The sequence below is a fragment of the Mercenaria mercenaria genome, chromosome 1 (genome assembly GCF_021730395.1).
Source record: "Mercenaria mercenaria strain notata chromosome 1, MADL_Memer_1, whole genome shotgun sequence".
Taxonomy (NCBI): domain Eukaryota; kingdom Metazoa; phylum Mollusca; class Bivalvia; order Venerida; family Veneridae; genus Mercenaria; species Mercenaria mercenaria.
The window spans coordinates 93,791,548-93,809,960 of record NC_069361.1 but is presented as its reverse complement, the minus strand read 5'-3'; the positions used below and the strand labels follow the sequence as shown (position 1 = coordinate 93,809,960).

General features: G+C 35.2%; 1 protein-coding gene across 2 annotated transcripts in view; it reads right to left on the bottom strand.

Annotated features, from left to right (window-relative positions):
• The window catches only part of LOC123564382 (protein phosphatase 1 regulatory subunit 36-like), a 78,766-nt gene extending 71,108 nt beyond the window's left edge, over positions 1-7,658 (bottom strand). Inside the window, exons 1-6 of one of the 2 annotated variants that reach the window (XM_053517581.1) lie at positions 7,431-7,658; positions 6,273-6,346; positions 5,147-5,215; positions 3,045-3,172; positions 748-811; positions 157-258 (exon numbers count right to left, since the gene is read on the bottom strand). In XM_053517581.1, coding sequence (XP_053373556.1) covers positions 157-258; positions 748-811; positions 3,045-3,172; positions 5,147-5,215; positions 6,273-6,346; positions 7,431-7,463 — 470 coding nt within the window. In that variant the 5' untranslated portion in view covers positions 7,464-7,658. The remainder of the gene's footprint in view (positions 1-156; positions 259-747; positions 812-3,044; positions 3,173-5,146; positions 5,216-6,272; positions 6,347-7,430) is intronic. The other variant, XM_053517583.1, reaches the window with a different exon arrangement.
• Positions 7,659-18,413: the final 10,755 nt, after the last annotated feature.

The window sequence follows — 18,413 nt, the reverse complement described above, 5'->3', positions numbered from 1 at the left end:
AAAGGAAAAATTCATTTCTTTCCATAAAAGTATAAAAACAAATACAAGACCAGTAAAACCAGTAAAATAGAAAAGTGTAAACATAAACCAAGGTTCACCCTCTCTAATGAGCAAAAACTTTTCATAGCTAGAAATTCTTAAAGCACATGTACTTACATGTAGGTAGAAATGTTCTGTTTGTGTTCCTGGTGTAGCTTTTCGAAGAAACAGCCGAAGTATGTGAGAAGATGTCGTAGGAAGTTGTCAAACTGTTCTGTACTGTAATATATACAACATAATTATATATACAAAATGCAACCTGCTACAGGTGTGTTTTCCAGTATAAGCTTTTAAAACTCAATCTATGTTTCATATATGATATAAATCGCTGAGTTCCAAGAAAACAGAAGAACAATTGTCATCTAGTGTGTTTTATATCCACAAGAACTGGTATCTCTTCAAGGATGCTTAATATGGCTTAATGTTCGATAAGAACAGCTCACGTAAGGACTTGCTCATAGACAGTGTCACCTTTACCCTGCTAAATTTCCAACATGGATTGGTCTATCATTAAATTTGGGCAGTACCACTTGTTTATAAAAGGGGTGTTCACTGAAAATTTATTGACTGAATAGCGAACAGTGCAGACCATGATCAGCCTGCATGTCTGTGCAGGCTGACCTTGGTCTGCACTAGTCGCAAAGGCAGAATCATTTGCCGCCAGCAGGCATAAGGTAAATAATTACTTTCACTAATTTTAACACTTACCCATACATGCCTTCAAATGTCTCAGAGATATCGGAAACTTCTGATAACATGTCAAGAGCTACAGCTGAAAAATAGCAGAAAAGACATAAATGCAGGGGGTATTATATCACTTTTAAAATTAATCTTCTTTTAAAGGTAGATTCTTTTCAATTTAATGATTTCTCTTCATTTCTTTCATTGATTAAAACATAGGCAAGAGTATTGGGCCAGAAATAAACAAATGACCTGTCATGTAAAAACACGCATTTTCATCTCAAATCAACCTAAAATGAAAACTAGTGAAATTGATCAATAATGGTAATATATGCTAGATTTAATTTAAACTAAATACAAATACAAGCACAATACAAGACCTGTTTGTAAAACACATAACTGCCATGCTGGTCTGTTGGTGGTTATCTGGTATGAAATTTTCTATCCTGAGTATATGGTGACTTTGGCCTTTGACCTGATGACCTAGACCTCTAAGAGATATAGACTTCACAGAAATGACTATTCTGACATTTTATGAAGATCAGGTAGAAAAAAAAAAGGTTTTTGGAGAGTTAACCCTAGTTTTCCCTATTATTTTATCTAACCCAACTGGTGACCTAATTTAAAATTTGACCTAGATTTAATAGAAATAAACATTCTGACAGTTTTTTGAATATCAGGCAGAAAATGGCTCATCGTTTGTTTTTCTAGTTTTGGCCTCTAGAGTGTTAACAACCAAACTGTTGACAATGACAGATACAGGGTCATCACAATAGCTGATTTTGAGCACTTTGTGCTCATGTGAATGTTGTCCCATTATAGTTATTTGAAAATCCTTTCAGGAGTTAAAAATATGAAATGGTCACACATTAGGCAGAGAGGGTCAAACAAATGAAAATATACGTCTCAAAACAACTGGAGGAAACATAATGGCCGTAGAGTTTCACAGCTGGTTTGAACAATTTTGGTAGATGGTCAACTGTGAATTTGCATGAAAATACTTTAAAATTAGGCTTAGCAGTTCCAGAGGAGAAGATTTTCAAAGTTTTCCATATAGCCATATAGAGAAAACCAGACCCAACCAGACCCAACCCTGGCAGCATTTTTTCAACAAACCAATATGACTTACCAGATTCTGGAAGGGGGTCACCCAAGAAACATTGCTAAGAAATTAATTTGAAATCAGGCCAGCGGATGCTAATGAGATTTTTAAAGTTTTCCACATAGCCATATAGAGAAAACTAACCCCAACCCCAAAGGGACTATGTTTTTTTTACCAAATAGGAGAAGATAATTTTTATGGCAATGGTGGCCATGTATTTTTAAAAAGAATGACACTGGTAGAGTCACCCAAAGAACGCTGCTGTGAAATTATTTTGAAATCAGGCTAGAGGTTTCTGAGGAGAATTCTTTCCTTTTTGTTGTCATGGCAACCAGAATTTTGCATGGATGACCTAGATTTGAAGGAAATGAATGAGAACCACCCAAGGAACATTCCTGTAAAATTTGGTTGTATTTGTCTTTGTTGTTTAGGAATCTATGTTCTTTGAAGAAATTGTGGACAATCATCTAGAGCATAAGGCTGCACTTCTATTGCCTTGCTATGCTATAGAGCTAGCTTTCATAGTACATGGTATGAGGTGTGAGAGGTCTATTACAACATTAAACAACTTCATATATTTCAAAATTTCTGTCATTCAATGGTCAGTTTTCAGTTCCAGCATTCAAATTGATAGAGAAAACATCCATTTTTTGTTTGTTTCAGATTGGTTTTAAGTCACCACTAACCAATTAAGATCACATGGTAACTGTCTGGCTTTAATGGTGAGGGAAATAACTGGTACCCCGCCAAACATTACTTCAAGTACAGGGGAGTAACTAGGTAAAACCAATAACCTTCCGCAAGTTTGCTGGAATACATCATAACATGACAAAATTCTACATCCTAGGTGAGGTTCTGACCCAAAGGTGGTGCAGAGCAAGTGATTTGAAGTAAATATGAGCCGTGCCATGGGAAAACCAACATAGTGGGTGTGCGACCAGCATGGATCCAGACCAGCCTGCGCATCCGCACAGTCTGGTCAGGATCCATGCTGTTCGCTAACAGTTTCTCCAATTCCAATAGGCTTTAAAAGCGAACAGCATGGAGCCTGACCAGACTGTGCGGATGCGCAGGCTGGTCTGGATCCATGCTGGTCGCACACCCACTATGTTGGTTTTGTCATGACATATTATGTTAAACATATCCGCCATGAAGGTCCTCAACAAAGACTTGTTTCTGTGCAAATATATATTGAGACAATCTATAGTTTAAAACTACCTACACTTTATGTCATCCAATGTGACAGTATTGTGACTATCAGTCGGCTTGATTGGTGGCCTTGGAGACTTTGGGTGGTTGCCGCGACCCCGAGCTTTCGATGGCTGGTTCTTCGCAACACTTGATGATACTCTGAAAAAAAATACACATGGTAACTCAGAACTTTTTGTAGGAAGATAATTATAGTATTCAAACAAGAGCACTACTGCTTAAATACCAACATCCATCTTTAAGTGTTTGACATACTAATAAGGTAATTTGCAAGAAAAGAGTTATGATACTTGACTCTCTTGCTCATCTATTGATGACAAAACAATTTATGAAATTTCAAAGCTATAGTATTCAGGAAAAGTGAACCTAAACAAAAAATAACCAAGAAATACTATTTTTCTATGTTAAAAAGGACCTGGTCAGATTGCTCTGTGTCTGTACTAGTAGAGGATGAATTATGTGCCCTGTGTGGCTGCATTTGAACTATGTAAAGCGCCTTTGAATGTAAAATTGATCATGAAAAGGGAGCTATATAAATCTGGTATATAAATAAAATAATTAAAATAATTCTGACAAAATGCAAGACAGTTATCGTTCTTGATTTATTTACTAATCATATAAGATAAGATAATATAAGATATGAATGCTCTTGGTGTCATAAAACCTACAAAAGACTAGAATACCTGAAGAAACACTCGCGCAAAACATTCCACATACAAGAAACAAATATTAAAACCATATACGAACCGTCAAAAATCAAACCAGGAAAAACGCGTACAACCTACCAAGCAACAGATACTACCCCGCCTAAGAACATAAAATTCAGAGTAATTCCAGGGAAGAAAAAATGGCTTTCAGATGCACCAACCAGTACACCTGTAGAAAAATGCACACTTGATACTCTACCACCAATATCACCTCTACCACTGTCACCAATTTCGGACTACAACAATACAGAAATTATGGACCTGGACTTAAGAACCAAATATCCTGATACTGACATGAGGAACCACATAAACACAAACTTACTTATCAAATCCAACAGCACAGAAACTGTACATTTAGACGAAACTGGGACATTTTCGGATGTTAATGAACAGATAGTTAGTGTCCACTAAATATATGGTATATTAAAAAAAACAGACTAACTTTCTTTACTGTTTTATTAAATGCAAATTACAATTTGGCAATATTCCAATTTCAATCTATAAATAGTAACAATTGTTTCTAATAGTAACAAACGTCACGAACGTGACGGTATAAAACTGTACTTTAGGTAACAATTTTCTAATATGTATATCCTGATGAAGGTTCATATTGAACCGAAACTAGTAGATCTATAAATAAATACAGTTATAATTCATCTGGTGTTCAGGCATGTTGTACCCCTACTTCATTCATTCTTAGTTGTATTTACTAATCAGTTCAAAGCTAAAACGCATACAGTATTCAGGAATGGTGGACCCAAAAAATCTAACCAAGAAATTTTAATTTTTCTAAGTACATACGAAAAAGTCATGGTTCTTACAAAATGAAAAAAACAGACATATGCTTCTTGGTCAATGTAATAAACAAGTTTGCAATCATGATTCAAAGCTATTGCTCTTACAGTATTCAAGTAATGCGGACCTATTTTCTAAGTGACAAAATGCAAGCAAGAGCTACAGGTTTCTGCCAACATATTTAACTAATGATGATAATCATGTTTCAGTTTCAAACCTATTGCTCTTATTAAAAAAACAACAGAGGACCTAAATAACTGCCTGCAGATGCCAGTATTCATCTGTAAGTGCTTGAAATAAGGCAATATTCAAGAAAAGAGTTTTGGTTCTTGGCCTTTTTCCTCATCTAGCGATGACCCCAATTTTATATGCACAAAAAGGAACATAATTCTGACAAAATGCAAGCAAGAGTCATGGTACTTGGCCAATGTACTCATCATCCTAAATGACCAATAGCTGATGAATAATGTAGCAATCTGTGACAACTAAATACCTGATAAAATCACTGATAATTAATCCAGATATGATCTGATATGTGTATATATTAAATTCTATATACCACAACCATTTACAATACCCCCATCAACACTTACTTAATCTTAACTAAACTTACCTATCATTTCTTTTATTTCCATCATTTCCCTTCCTTCGCCTTCTGTCTCTATCAGCATTTGGATTGTTTCTGTGATAAAACAAAACTGTATTGTTTAAAAAATCAAATATGTATTCAAGCAATCTATACATCATAGTAAAACTGATTCATACTGTTTTTTTAAGTAGCTTCACTACAAAATAAAGGTTGAGCCTAAATGAGGATTACAGGTATTTATATTCCTAAAGTGTTTTTTTTAAATGGCAACTATATTTAGATCTATATCATTCTTGCTTTTATACCCAACAAATATGCTGTGCATCAGTTATTACATCATAAACAACATTGTATGAAAAATGTCTCCTGAAAATGCTTTTAACAAAAGAATGAAATATAAAGACAAAAAAAGGAGTAAACTCAAAAAAATTTGACATGAAATTCCCAATAATATGTGCAAGTCTTCTTCATGTTGATGATGTCTGCCTTGTTTCATTTGAATTGGATCGAAACTATATATAGATGAGTACACATGATACAGATGTAGTTATATGGCTTATTCCAAAAAACTGGGCAAAATCCAAGAAAACAATCAGACATGACATTCCTGATTATATGCTCATGTCCGTTTCATTTGAACTGGATGAACACGTAGATAGGGAAAGTGTGAAGAATGAATGGACAGAAGATAGATGGAATTTGATGGATGGCCAGTTTAAACACTATACACCTTCCGGGTCTGACAAAAGTGGTATAAAAATAATTTTACCCAGCAGTAGTACTCTAACTGACATTATGTGGCATCATACCACTGTACTGACTAAATTTAGGTATTACAGAGAAAATAAGTTTCCCTGAGTAATAGATGGACTGCCTATAAAATAATGCACAAACAAGGAGCCTAGTTTCAGCAGCATGTTTTTATTAAAAAAGTGCACTTATTTTAAATCTAAATTTTCTTGAGCTAGAATTTTCCTCAGTAAATTTCCAACACAAAAGTTAAAGTCATGAGATTAAAATCACTTCAATTATCTGCAAATTTTTAAATGCTTCCACTACCAACCACTGAATAGTACTTAAGATATTTTGGATTGGCGAAAACTTTGTTCAAGAAATGGCAGATCAAACAGTTGATGAACAATGAACTTACGAGCTCCATTCTAGGACACCCTTCCCTGTTGCATCCTCTTTCCATATAAAGCGACCAGAGGCTGGTATAAGAGGCTGAAACAAACAATTTTATACATGATCCTTTCATGCAAAAAACATAAAGCACTATCAAAACAGAACTTGATGAGAGATAGGTAATTGTTATGTTATGGGTGAGCTATCCATCAACTCATAGGGGCAAAGGTAGTGTAATCATGGTTGTTAATTTGAATTCTGGACTTAGCACATAAACTTCAATTAATATATATATAGTAAATGGACGCTGGATTTATTTTGGGGTCCTGGACTGTCTATAAATGCTTTTATGACATATAGCATCATTATTGACCAAACAAATGCCAATGCTTTGACCCCAAAGTGTGCCCTTGAGCTTGAAGCGAGCCATCCAAAACATGCACTCCGAACATCGTCTCGTTCTGGTGAACATTTGTGTCAAGATTCTGTGAAATCCTTCAAGGGGTTCAAGAGTTACAAAATGGGACACAAAATTGCTAACGAACGGACGGACAGATGGACATCAGCGTCTTAACATAATATGAGCCGTGCCACGGGAAAACCAACATAGTGGGTATGCGACCTGCATGGATCCAGACCAGCCTGCGCATCCGCGCAGTCTGGTCAGGATCCATGCTGTTCGCTTATAGTTTCTCCAATTCCAATAGGCTTTAAAAGCGAACAGCATGGAGCCTGACCAGACTGCGTGGATGCGCAGGCTGGTCTGGATCCATGCTGGTCGCATACCCACTATGTTGGTTTTCTCATGGCGCAGCTCATATGTCCCTTTGGGTGTATAAAAACAACAGCCCTATAAATCATCAGAATTGTCATTTATTTATATATTTTTAAAGCAAAATCGTAACTGTTTTCAAGTAGGTTTAAAATACGATGGCAACATTGAAGTTAACCTTGACAGGATGAGAAAACATCAGGTCCTCATCACCCATATGCAGAAACTCTAACCACTAAAGGGTTACTCCAACTACAAGACTGTTCATCATCATAATCATCATCATCTTGAGTAGTCATAGCCTCTATGCCGTCTAAACAGCTGATCACATGTATTGACAAAATTCCGACAAAGCGCAAAATGATGTAATTTTGTTTAGACAACCGAATAAAAACTAGACGAACACTTTACCTGTTCGTAGTCTGGAGTGGCGACGCTGGTCATAATTTTCGATTAATTGACAGCTTTAATAAACGTTTTACTAATACTGGCGTAGAAATTAAAGGTCAAATTTACTTGATATTCATAACATGATATTTATAAATTATTTTTAAACATAAAAACATGAAATTACGAAAAAGAAATTATTAGATGTCCATGGAAACGTTTACATAAGGGAGATAATCATTGCTGGTGGTATAGTAAAATTTTGGACGACTAAGCTTGAATCAGCAGAAAAATCTTATCCATCCAAAGAATTTGATAAATGCTAGTATCCTCTTTACTCTACCAATGTCTTGGTATAAAAAATGATATTTGTAGTTGTAGTTTCAAAGAGTCGACAGATTGTGACACTTATATAACAGTCAAGGGGTTTTAACAGGTGCCCTTCAGTCTCCATCAACAAGACCCTGGAAGGATAGATCTTTAACAAAAGTATTAATTGACAATGCGACATGAAAGGAAGACTGAAAACACTTAAATATATTAAATATAGAAGCTACATACAAGTTTTGTAAAATCATATTAAAATAGAAACAGTTGAAACTCCACATATAGCCCAACAGGACAAAAAAGAAAATGTTGCAGGTTGAGCCTTTTCATGGGAGTAGAGTAAATGCATGCTACTGTCAACACCTCAGGACGAGACACATCAGCAGACATGTTCATATGGCAGTGTACATCATGTAACAATCAGTAATACTTTTAGAGTGCAATTGCCATGAAAAGGGGCATAATTATGGTTTGGAATTAAAATAATGGACTAGCCCTATACAAGGAGACAACGGGCAGAATTAAACAAATAAGAGTTCAGGGATGGGGTTAGAGATTATACAGTCAGCCATATTAAAAAAATGTCAAAAGACAAAAACAAACAAAAGGCTAAAATGGGCTTAAGTTGCTCGCCTGAAGAGGACTATGACCATCTGACCTTGCTTCTAACCAGGTTAATAGTGAAAATCCTTAAGGTAGTGCATTATAAAGTTATTTAAAAGTTTTTTTCTATATTTTGCTGCAAAGCCCTAAGAATGCATAACCATAAATTATGAACAAACTTCATGACAGTTGTTTAATATTTCCCTGATTTTAGCTCTGGTGTCCACTATAAGGGACCAAACACAACCATTATAATGATACTTTAATATACAGACAAAGTTCAGGCTGTTCATGAGAAAAAATCATTAGTTTTTCTATTTGTAGCTATAACAGTAACCTTAAAGAGGGCAAGTGCCCCAATTTGAAAACCTTTGGGAAAGGGACCGTACAAAAAAGCTATAGGCCAAATCTAATGAAAATCCATCCAGCAACTTATTATGCCCCCCTTCGAAGAAGGAGGGGTATATTGTTTTGCAGATGTCGGTCTCTAGGTCAGTCGGTCGGAATGTAGACCAATCTGTTTCCGGATGATAACTCAAGAACTCTTGGGCCTAGGATCATGAAAATTGATAGGGAGGTTGGTCATCACCAGCAGATGACCCCTATTGATTTTGAGGTCTGTATGTCAAAGGTCAAGGTCACAGTGACCCTGAATAGTAAAACAGTTTCCGGATGATAACTCAATAACTCTTGGGCCTAGGATCATGAAAGTTGATATTGAGGTTGGTAATGACCAGCAGATGACCCCTATTGATTTTGAGGTCAGTAAGTAAAAGGTCAAGGTCACAGTGACCCTGAACAGTTAAACGGTTTCAGGATGATAACTCAAGAATGCTTAGGCCTAGGGTCACAAAAGTTGATAGGGAGATTGGTCATGACCAGCAGATGACCCCTATTGATTTTGAGGTCAGTATGTCAAAGGTCAAGTTCACAGTGACCAGGAACAGTAAAATGGTTTCCAGGCAATAACTCAAGAACGCTTGGGCCTAGTGTCAGAAAAATTGAAAGTTAGGTAGGCCATGACCAGCAGATGACCCCTATTGATTTTGAGGTCATTTGGTCAAAGGTCAAGGTCACATTGGCCAGGAACAGTTAAATGGTTTCTGATCTTCTTGTCCAAAACCATAGGGCCTAGGGCTTTGATATTTGGTATGAAGCACAATCTAGTGGTCCTCTAGCAAGATTGTTCAGATTATTTCCCTGGGGTCAAATATGGCCCCACCCCACCCACACTTATATAGGAAAAAACTTTGAAAAACCTCTTGTCCAAAACCACAGGGCCTAGGGCTTTGATATTTTGTATATGAAATCATCTTGTGGTCCTCTACTAAGATTGTTCAAATTATTCCCCTAAGGTCAAATATGGCTCCGCCCTGGGGATCACATGGTTTACATAGACTTATATAGGGAGAAACTTTGAAAATCTTCTTGTCGAAACCACAAAGACTATGGATTGATATTTTGTAATGTAGCATCATCTAGTGGTTCTCTACCAAGTTTGTTCAAATTATCCCTCTAGGGTCAAATATGGCCCCTGCCCCAGAGGTCACATGGTTCATATAGACTTATATAGGGAAAATCTTCATGTCCATAACTTACATCATTCAAATTTGGACCACATGTATAGTTTTGAGTGGCAAGATGAACCTTGACATGAGTTGACCTTGATCTTGACCTAGTGACCTACTTTCACATTTCTGTAGCTACAGCCTTCAAATTTGGACCACATGCATATGTTTGTGTACCGAAAAGAACTTTGACCTTGTTATTGACCTAGTGACCTACTTTCACATTTTTGAAGGTACATGCTTCAAATTTGGACCACATGCGTATTTTTTGTTCCAAAATAAAATTTGACCTTGATTTTGACCTAGTGACCTACTTTCACATTTCTCAAGCTACAGCCTTCAAATTTGAACCACATGCACAGTTTTGTGTACCGAAATGAACTTTGATCTTGAGATTGACCTAGTGACCTACTTTCACATTTCTGAAGCTTCAGGCTCCAAATTTGGACTGCATGCATATTTATTTTTGTGTTCTGAATTGGAATTTGACATTGATTTTTACCTATTACCTACTTTCACATTTCTCAAGCTACAGCCTCCAGATTTAAAGCACATGCATAGTTCTGTCTACTGAAATGAACTTTGACCTTGAAATTGATCTAGTGACCTAGTTTCACATTTCTCAAGCCACAGCTTTCAAATTTGGACCACATACACTTTGTTTTGTACCGAAATGAAATTTGACCTTGATTTTGACCTTGAGCTAGTCTTGAAATTTGGAACATTCAAAAATGGCTCAGTGGATGGCGCGAAGATCTCTCTGTAATCTCTTGTTAGGTTAATAGGTTAAAGGTCAAGGTCAGATTAAACCAGAATGGTAGAACTTTTGTTTACAGTGAGCATATAATTTCTGTTCCTTGTGCAATTACTGAATGCATCAAGGGGGGCATTTCGTGTTCGACGAGCTCTTGTTATAAGAAGTCTCTCAAAGGCTTTTTTGTTTTTAACTGTAGTAGTCCCTACAAGAGGCCAAATGCCCAAAATTGAACAAAGTTGGTAAGGGACTTTATAATAAAGCTACAAATCAAGTTTGATGAAAATCGATCAAGCATAGCACTGTTTATGAGAAGTCCTTTCAGCTCTAGCAGCCCTGAAAGGAGACAAGCTACCCCATTTGAATAGAATTAACAGAGGACCTTATAAGATGGCTACAGACCAAGTTTGTTGAAGAACCATTGAGAGGTTCCTAAACAGAAGTTTTTAAAGGGTATTTTATTTTTAGCCCTAGTGATATTGCTCCCATTTGAAAACAAGAGGGCCAAGACGGCCCTAAGTCACTCACCTGAGTAACACACCATAAGTGTAAACATGTTTGACCTAGTGACCCAGTTTTTGAAACCACATGACCCAGTTTCAAACTTATCTGAGTTTTCAAGGAGAAAAACATTCCGACCAAGTTTCAAGAAGATTGGAGCAAAAATGTGGCCTCTAGAGTGTAAACAAGATTTTTCTTCGAATTGGCCTAGTGACAAGTTGTTTTTGCCCCAACCTGATCAAATTTCAACCAGTGTGAGATTTCATGGAGACAAATATTCTAACTAATTTTCATTAAGATTGGACAAAAAATTAGGCCACTCGAGTGTAAACAACATTTTCTTTGATTTGACCTAGTGACCTAGTTTTTGACCCTACATGACCCAGATTAGAACACATCAATGATTTCATGGAGACAAACATTCTGACAAAGTTTCTTGACAAATGGGGCAAAAAATGGCCTCTAGAGTGTAAACAAGCTTTTCCTTTGATTTGACCTTGTGACCTAGCTTTTGATCCCACATAACCACAGATTTGAAATCATCCAAGATTTTGTGATAATAAATATTCTGACCAAGTTTTATGAAGATTAGATAAAAAATATGGCCCCTAGAGGAAAAAAATCTTTTCTTTGATTTGACCTGGTGACCCAGTTTAAGACCCCATGTGACCCAGATGAGTATTCATCCCAGATTCCACGGAGACAAATATTCTGACCAAGTTTCATGCATATCAGATGAAAAATGCAGTCCAAATTGCACACACCAAGTTTAGCTTTAATAGAGCGACTAGTTTTTGACCCCATGATTCTTAAGCGGGTAAACTAGTTTTTGACCTCACATGACCCAGTTTAGACAAACATTCTGACCAATTCTCATAAGTTTCAAACTTAAACTGTTGACTTTATAGAGTGTTAAAAGATTTTCCTTTGATCTGGCCTACTAACCTAGTTTTTGACCCCACATGACCCAGTTTCAAACTCGACCTCCTCATTAAGACAAACATTCTGACCAAGTTTTAAAAAGATTGAATCAAAACTGTGGCCTTTAGAGTGTTAACAAGGCACATATTGATGTACGATGCACAACGAACAATGCATGACAAACATCAGACAATGACCGGTCACAATAGCTTACCTTAAGCACTTTGTGCTTAGGCGAGCTAAAATGAGAGAGGACCTTATAATGATGCTACAGATCAAGTTTGATGAAGATCAGTCAAGAAGTTCATGAGCAGATGTTGTTTTAAAGGTATTTCTATTTTTAGCTCTTGTGGGCCCCAAAAGGAGCCAAATTTGAGAGAGCACCTTATAATGATGCTTCAGATCAAGTTTGATGAAGATCCACTGAGCATTTCTTAACAAGAATTTGTTTAGTTTTTTAGCCCTACCCCACCAAAAAGGCCCCGATCCCCCCCATTTGAATAATTTGGAGAGAACCTTTAACAAACAAAACCAATTTCAGAATTTCACAGCTTTAGAAAGAAATTTTTTCAGCACAACCTTTCAAAATTTGGAAAAAAACCAAGCTTGGTAAAATTTAAAAGTTTTTCATGAGAAAAAAATTGTTTAAAGATTTTTTCTATTTTAAAATAAAAAACAAACCCCCCCCCCCTATGCCAAGATTAGCCTTATTGGAGTTCCAGAAAAAGTTGGGTCAAAAAAATTTTGACGAACTAGGAACCATGATTTGAAAGGACCGCTCTCCTATACAATACCACCATAACAAAGTTCAGGGAGCAAAAAAATGTCCACCTTCTTTGATGGGGGAAATTCAAAAACTAGAATAAGTTTGCTTCCTAAAAAGATGTCGAATGCCCAAATGCTTTTCTATGATCTTAACGGGCCATTGCAATAATACAAAATGAAACTGAGATACCTTATCAAATTGAATTTTTTTTTTAACCCATCAAAAAACAAAAAAAGGGGTTTTATATACTTTTTATCATCTAAAATGTACACAATGAAAACAAAAAGACACAGTTAAATGATAAATGAGTTATATAAAATGTAACATCTGCAATAACAGCACATCTGGAAGTTGTATATAACCGTCGTAATCTTCAAAAAATCCCAATGAAAAGCAGTTGTAATTTTTACAAATAAATAAAAACAAAATTTGGGCAAATAATTTGATTTTCCCTTCCTATTCCTAAAAAAATTTTTATTTTTTGTAGTTAGGGAAAGTCTTTTAAAACCTTTTAAATTTACACATCCAAATTCTTCATGAACTCCCAAATTTTAAAATTAATGAATTTAATGACTTTAATGCCCTAAAAGTCAAAAAACCAAATTCTCTGAATTTTTGCTTTTAAATTACCTTAAAGAACTCGGCCCAAATATTCTAAAGCCAATGCAATAGGACTTTCAATCTTTCAGAAAAACACATTTAAAAGCAATGAAAATCATCATTGGCCCAAATTTTTGTTTTAAACCCCAAAACCCTTCAGACACCTTAAAAAAAATAATGGGGGCAAAACAGAAGAAAATGGACAAACAATGAATGAATTAAATTTCAGGCAACAGTACAATTATCTTTTATGGTTTAGAAAAAAATCTAGTTTACCCTAATTCAGATGCAACACCTAACCTTACCCAATTCAAATCAAAATTAAAAGTTGATACAAAGCTGCCTCATGTAACAAGCAAAACATATAAAACAACATTTTTATAGTTAGGTAATACATCGTATTTAAATTTTCAACACTGTATATTTTTAAAAAGTCAATCAATGGATTCTTTTTTTAATCTACAAAATTTCTGATGGATGATCATAGGGTTTTTTTTTTTTGAGAGAAAACCCTTTAAAGGCAGGAAGGTAAACATATCTTACGTGCCATTCTAGCGGAATTAACAATTCATACAATCTTTTTTCCAAGAAACCAACTGAACTAATCGCTCGAAACATAATGTAAAAACCAAAGTATCTATTGTTGAAACAAATTTTTCTTTCTCCATTTTTAAAAGTGTACTATTTTTGTTCAAAAGGGGGTTTTTTTTAAAAATTCTTCATCCTTTCAAATTTTGCGGCACCTTGTTTCATCTACGTTGTTGAGAATTTTGTGAATTGAGTCCCACCCCCGTTCAAAGCCGCAATATTTGGTCAATTTAAGGTCAGCAATTTTGGGGAAAAGTCCTTAAAAAATTCCAATATCCATGGGAGATCCCTTGCAAAATAGATTGTAAAATATTTTGGTCCGGGAGTTTAAGGAAGTCATTTCCGGTTTTGGGGCGAATTTTTGGGTCTTTATTTTAATAACAGGTTTATTTACAGGGTGGGGCTACCGGGCCCCTTGGGGTTTGTGACACCGCAGTAAATATTGTTTTCAATAGTTCAATTTGTGGTTTGGTATTTCGTCTGTCTGCATCTGCTGCATGCCGCCATCGTTGGAATTTTTTGTTAACAGTTTTTGTGTGTTTTTGCTGCTGTTAAAAATGGGTTTTGATTGGTTGGGCTCTGGGGGGAAAGCAATCCTAGGAAAGCAAACAACGCAAAAGCTGGGAGTCGGAGACTGAAGGAAGACGGGGGGCTGTACCCCGGTGTGTACGGTACTTTCCACCAGACATGCTTACTGAGATGCTATGGTACCCTGGAAAAACCATTGAAAATTGAGGCTGTTTGGGGCGACATCAAATTAGGCTTTAAACATCGCGGGGTTTCTGTGATCCAATATTTTGGAAGGAAAATTTGTGGAACCCCGGGCTTCTCACTAAATTTTAAAAAAATCAAAAATAAAATTTAAAAAAAGTTTGCCATTTAGAAAGGGAAATGTCCTACGAAAATTTTTTTTTGTTTTTTTTGGGGAAAAAATTTTTTTAAAAACAAAAAAAAGAAAAATACACAAAAACGGGGATATGTCTATAAAAAAGGAAAGTAAAACATTTTAAAAAAAAAGACTTACTTCTCAAAAACTACTATACAAAGCAAACCCAATTGGTATTCAATTTTTAAATTTAAATCCATTATAAACCTGCTAGAAAAATAAGTTTTTTTCTTTTAAAACAAATTGAAATTTAAACATGAAAGTTGTGGGTTTTTTTAAACAATTCACGTTCTGACATCAAAATTCTTTGTCAAAAGGGTCAAAGGGCATAGCAGTCGTTAAAAAAAAACCAACAAAAAACGGGCAAATTTTTGATGGACGCCTAAAGGGATGTATTTAAAATCCTTGTAACAGTTAGAACGAAAAATATATCTCATTTGTGTTTTGGTTTAAAATAAAATCATTTTTTGGGGATTCAATCAAGGAATTATTACAGGGTGCAGCCTGGGGGTTATAATAATACGCATCTAAACAAAAACCCAAATTTTATTAAAGAGCAAATTCTAATTTAAACCAACTGAGAGCTAATAAATAAAAAACTATTCTTCTTTCAGGGAAACATTCCGTTTTTCACACTTCTCCTGTAGTTTTTTGGGGCCCTTTCTTCACCTTGTTTCAAATCCCCGGGGATTGGGACACTACTGTCACCTGAAATAATTTAAATTTTGCATACAATGTCAACTTTTACTGGTCCTGCTAGGTTTAATTTACCCCCACCAAATGACTGCTTTTAACCTGCTATAAATTACTTGTTGTAAAACAAAATTACTTGTTCCGGGAAAAAAAACAATATATTTATTTTTTTTTATATTTTATACCGATTTATAACGCCCTTTCATGATCAATTCACTTTCAAGGTGCTATACATAGTTCAAATAACCAACGGGGCGCAAAATTTTACCCTACATACGACAAGAGCAATCTGCCAGGGGGAGAAGTGAAAAAACCCCCCCACTACAGGGGGATAAAATCAATTTAAGGCTTGTCCCGCAACTTACCATTTTGCAAATAGACACCGGGTTCTTTGACGGCCCATGAAGCACTATACACGAAAGGGATTCCCGGGGTTCCTGCCATACCCCTCTGGGTTTTGGGGGGGGGAAACACTGAAAAAGCTTTTTTTGAAAACCCGAGTCTGCCGGGGTTTAAACCCCCCCCTCGTTGGGAAGGGCCATAAGCAAACCACGGCATCCGCCACCCATATTTTTTAAATTAGATTTTTTTAAAGAAAATTTTGTAAAAATTTATATATATTTTGTTTTTTCTGCACATAAAAAGTTCAAGGAAAAACATATACGGTACTTTTTTATTTTGTTGGGTTTAATCGACCAAACCAAAATTATAGGTCATAGGGCGACTTTCCAGCTTTGGGTGGGGGAAACCCCGGGTGCCCCTCCGGCATATTTCATCCAAGCGGGACGGGTTTTACAACCACGGGTACAATTTCCACAACCACTGGATGGCTTCCCACTGAAATTCAACACCCCGATGAGGCTCGAACCCACATCGGTGGGGGCAATTTTGATGGGAATAAGAACCAAACCATTTGGCCACGGAGGACTTTTTTAAAATATGGCAGAGAAAATAAAAGGAAAATAACATAAAATTATGCACCTAGAAAAACCCCTTTTTAAATTAACAATCTTTATTAACAAGTTTAGTGAATATTAAAATGAAGACACTTCAGTCTACACTTGTTACATAACCCACACAACTTTCACGTAAAATATTTTTTTTTCAAAAAAAGTAAATAAAAAACCTTTACCGGATTTGTTAAAAATTTTAAAGCGGGCGCCCCCTTTTTCCGCTTTTCAAAAATTTTCTGGATCTGGAATTAATGTACGAAAAATCAAAATTAAATATTTCTACCAAAAATGCTTTTTTTTTTTTACATTAATGTAGTTTCCTCAATTGTAATAAACCCTTAGATCCCTTAAGAAGAGCTGTCCAAAAAAACAGGTTGATTTTCCAGTGCTCGATCTAAATTAGAACTTGGGCCAAAAACTTCATAAAATTTTAATCAAACTTTTCAAATTTAAAAAAAAGGGCAAACTTTTTCAATTCAAATCAGAGTTAGGGGGAGTGTGTCTTCTATCTGATTTTGTAGTAAAAAACTATTTTTTAAAAGTTTAAAAGTCAAAAGCTTTAGTAACAGATATTGCTTTATCAAAATTTTTAAAAAAAATAAATAATTTAAAAAAAGGGGCATAACTCTGTCAAAATTCAATCAGAGTTATGGGGTTTTTTTCCTGGTACAGACTTTTAGTAAAAAATTTTAAAAGTTCAAGAAAAGTTTTGATAGTAACAGAATATTTGACTTTACAAAAATTTTAAACCCAAAAAGAATCTTTTAAAAAAGGGGAATAACTCTAACTATCAAACTTAAAACCGATTTAGTAGGGGGATTGTTTCCCTTTTTAGACTTGTTATTAATAAATTTTAATTTTCAAGTCAAAAGTTTTGCTTAAAACAAGTATTTGCTTTTTAAAAAACTTTAACAAGGGCGACGCTGCCTGAGGATCAATACCCTACTTTTTTTTTTTCGTAAATAAAGCTAAAAAGAAAAAATCCTGCAAATGATTAAGTGAATCCTCACCCTCACATTAAAAAAATAAACTGCCATTATAACACTCCCAAAAATTTTTAATAAAAATTTCCTAAAATGTAAAAAAAAGGCACTTACACAAGTGTCTTGCATATTACTGTTTAAGGGAACGAAGAAAAATAAAATTGAGGCTCGCCTTCTTTCACTCCCATTATCACACAGAAAAACTTCTTTACATATAAAAACAAAAATATTTTTTTTGTTTTAAAAGCAAAATCAAAGCTTTGACCGGTTTTCGGCTGGGGGTAAAGGCAATTGAGTCTCCCTTCATGGTGGGGGACCTTAACTGCACAAAACCCTCCACTTTTTGGTAATACGGGTCGATACGGTGGTGTCTTAAATAAAATTGCAAACTGAAATAACCAAAAATTAATTTCAATGCCCTTTAAAAACAAAATATATATATATAATGACCCTTGGTTTTAAACCCAAAAACCCGTAAGCAAAAAAGGCATACGAAAGATCCCTAAAATGAATTTTAATAATTTCTTATGATTTTCTCAAGCGATAACTTTAGTCATGTCTAAATCGGGTTTTAAAATGAGACATGAACTTACAAAATATGCAAAGTGTCTTTTTTTTTAATTTAAACTTTGCAAACATGCTTTCTAGATGTAGATTTCAAATTTTAATTTTCACAGATTTGCATATTTGTTTTATTTTATCTAATTCCAAAATTCAAGTTTTTTTTTTTCATTAAAGACACATCCCATAATTTGGTACTTTTCGGTTTTTTTAATTATGGGGGGAAAACCTGGGGTACTTTTTTGGCTTTATTTCGGGGCACAGGCGGGAAAACCCATTTTGCCTATGAACTTAACGCAATTG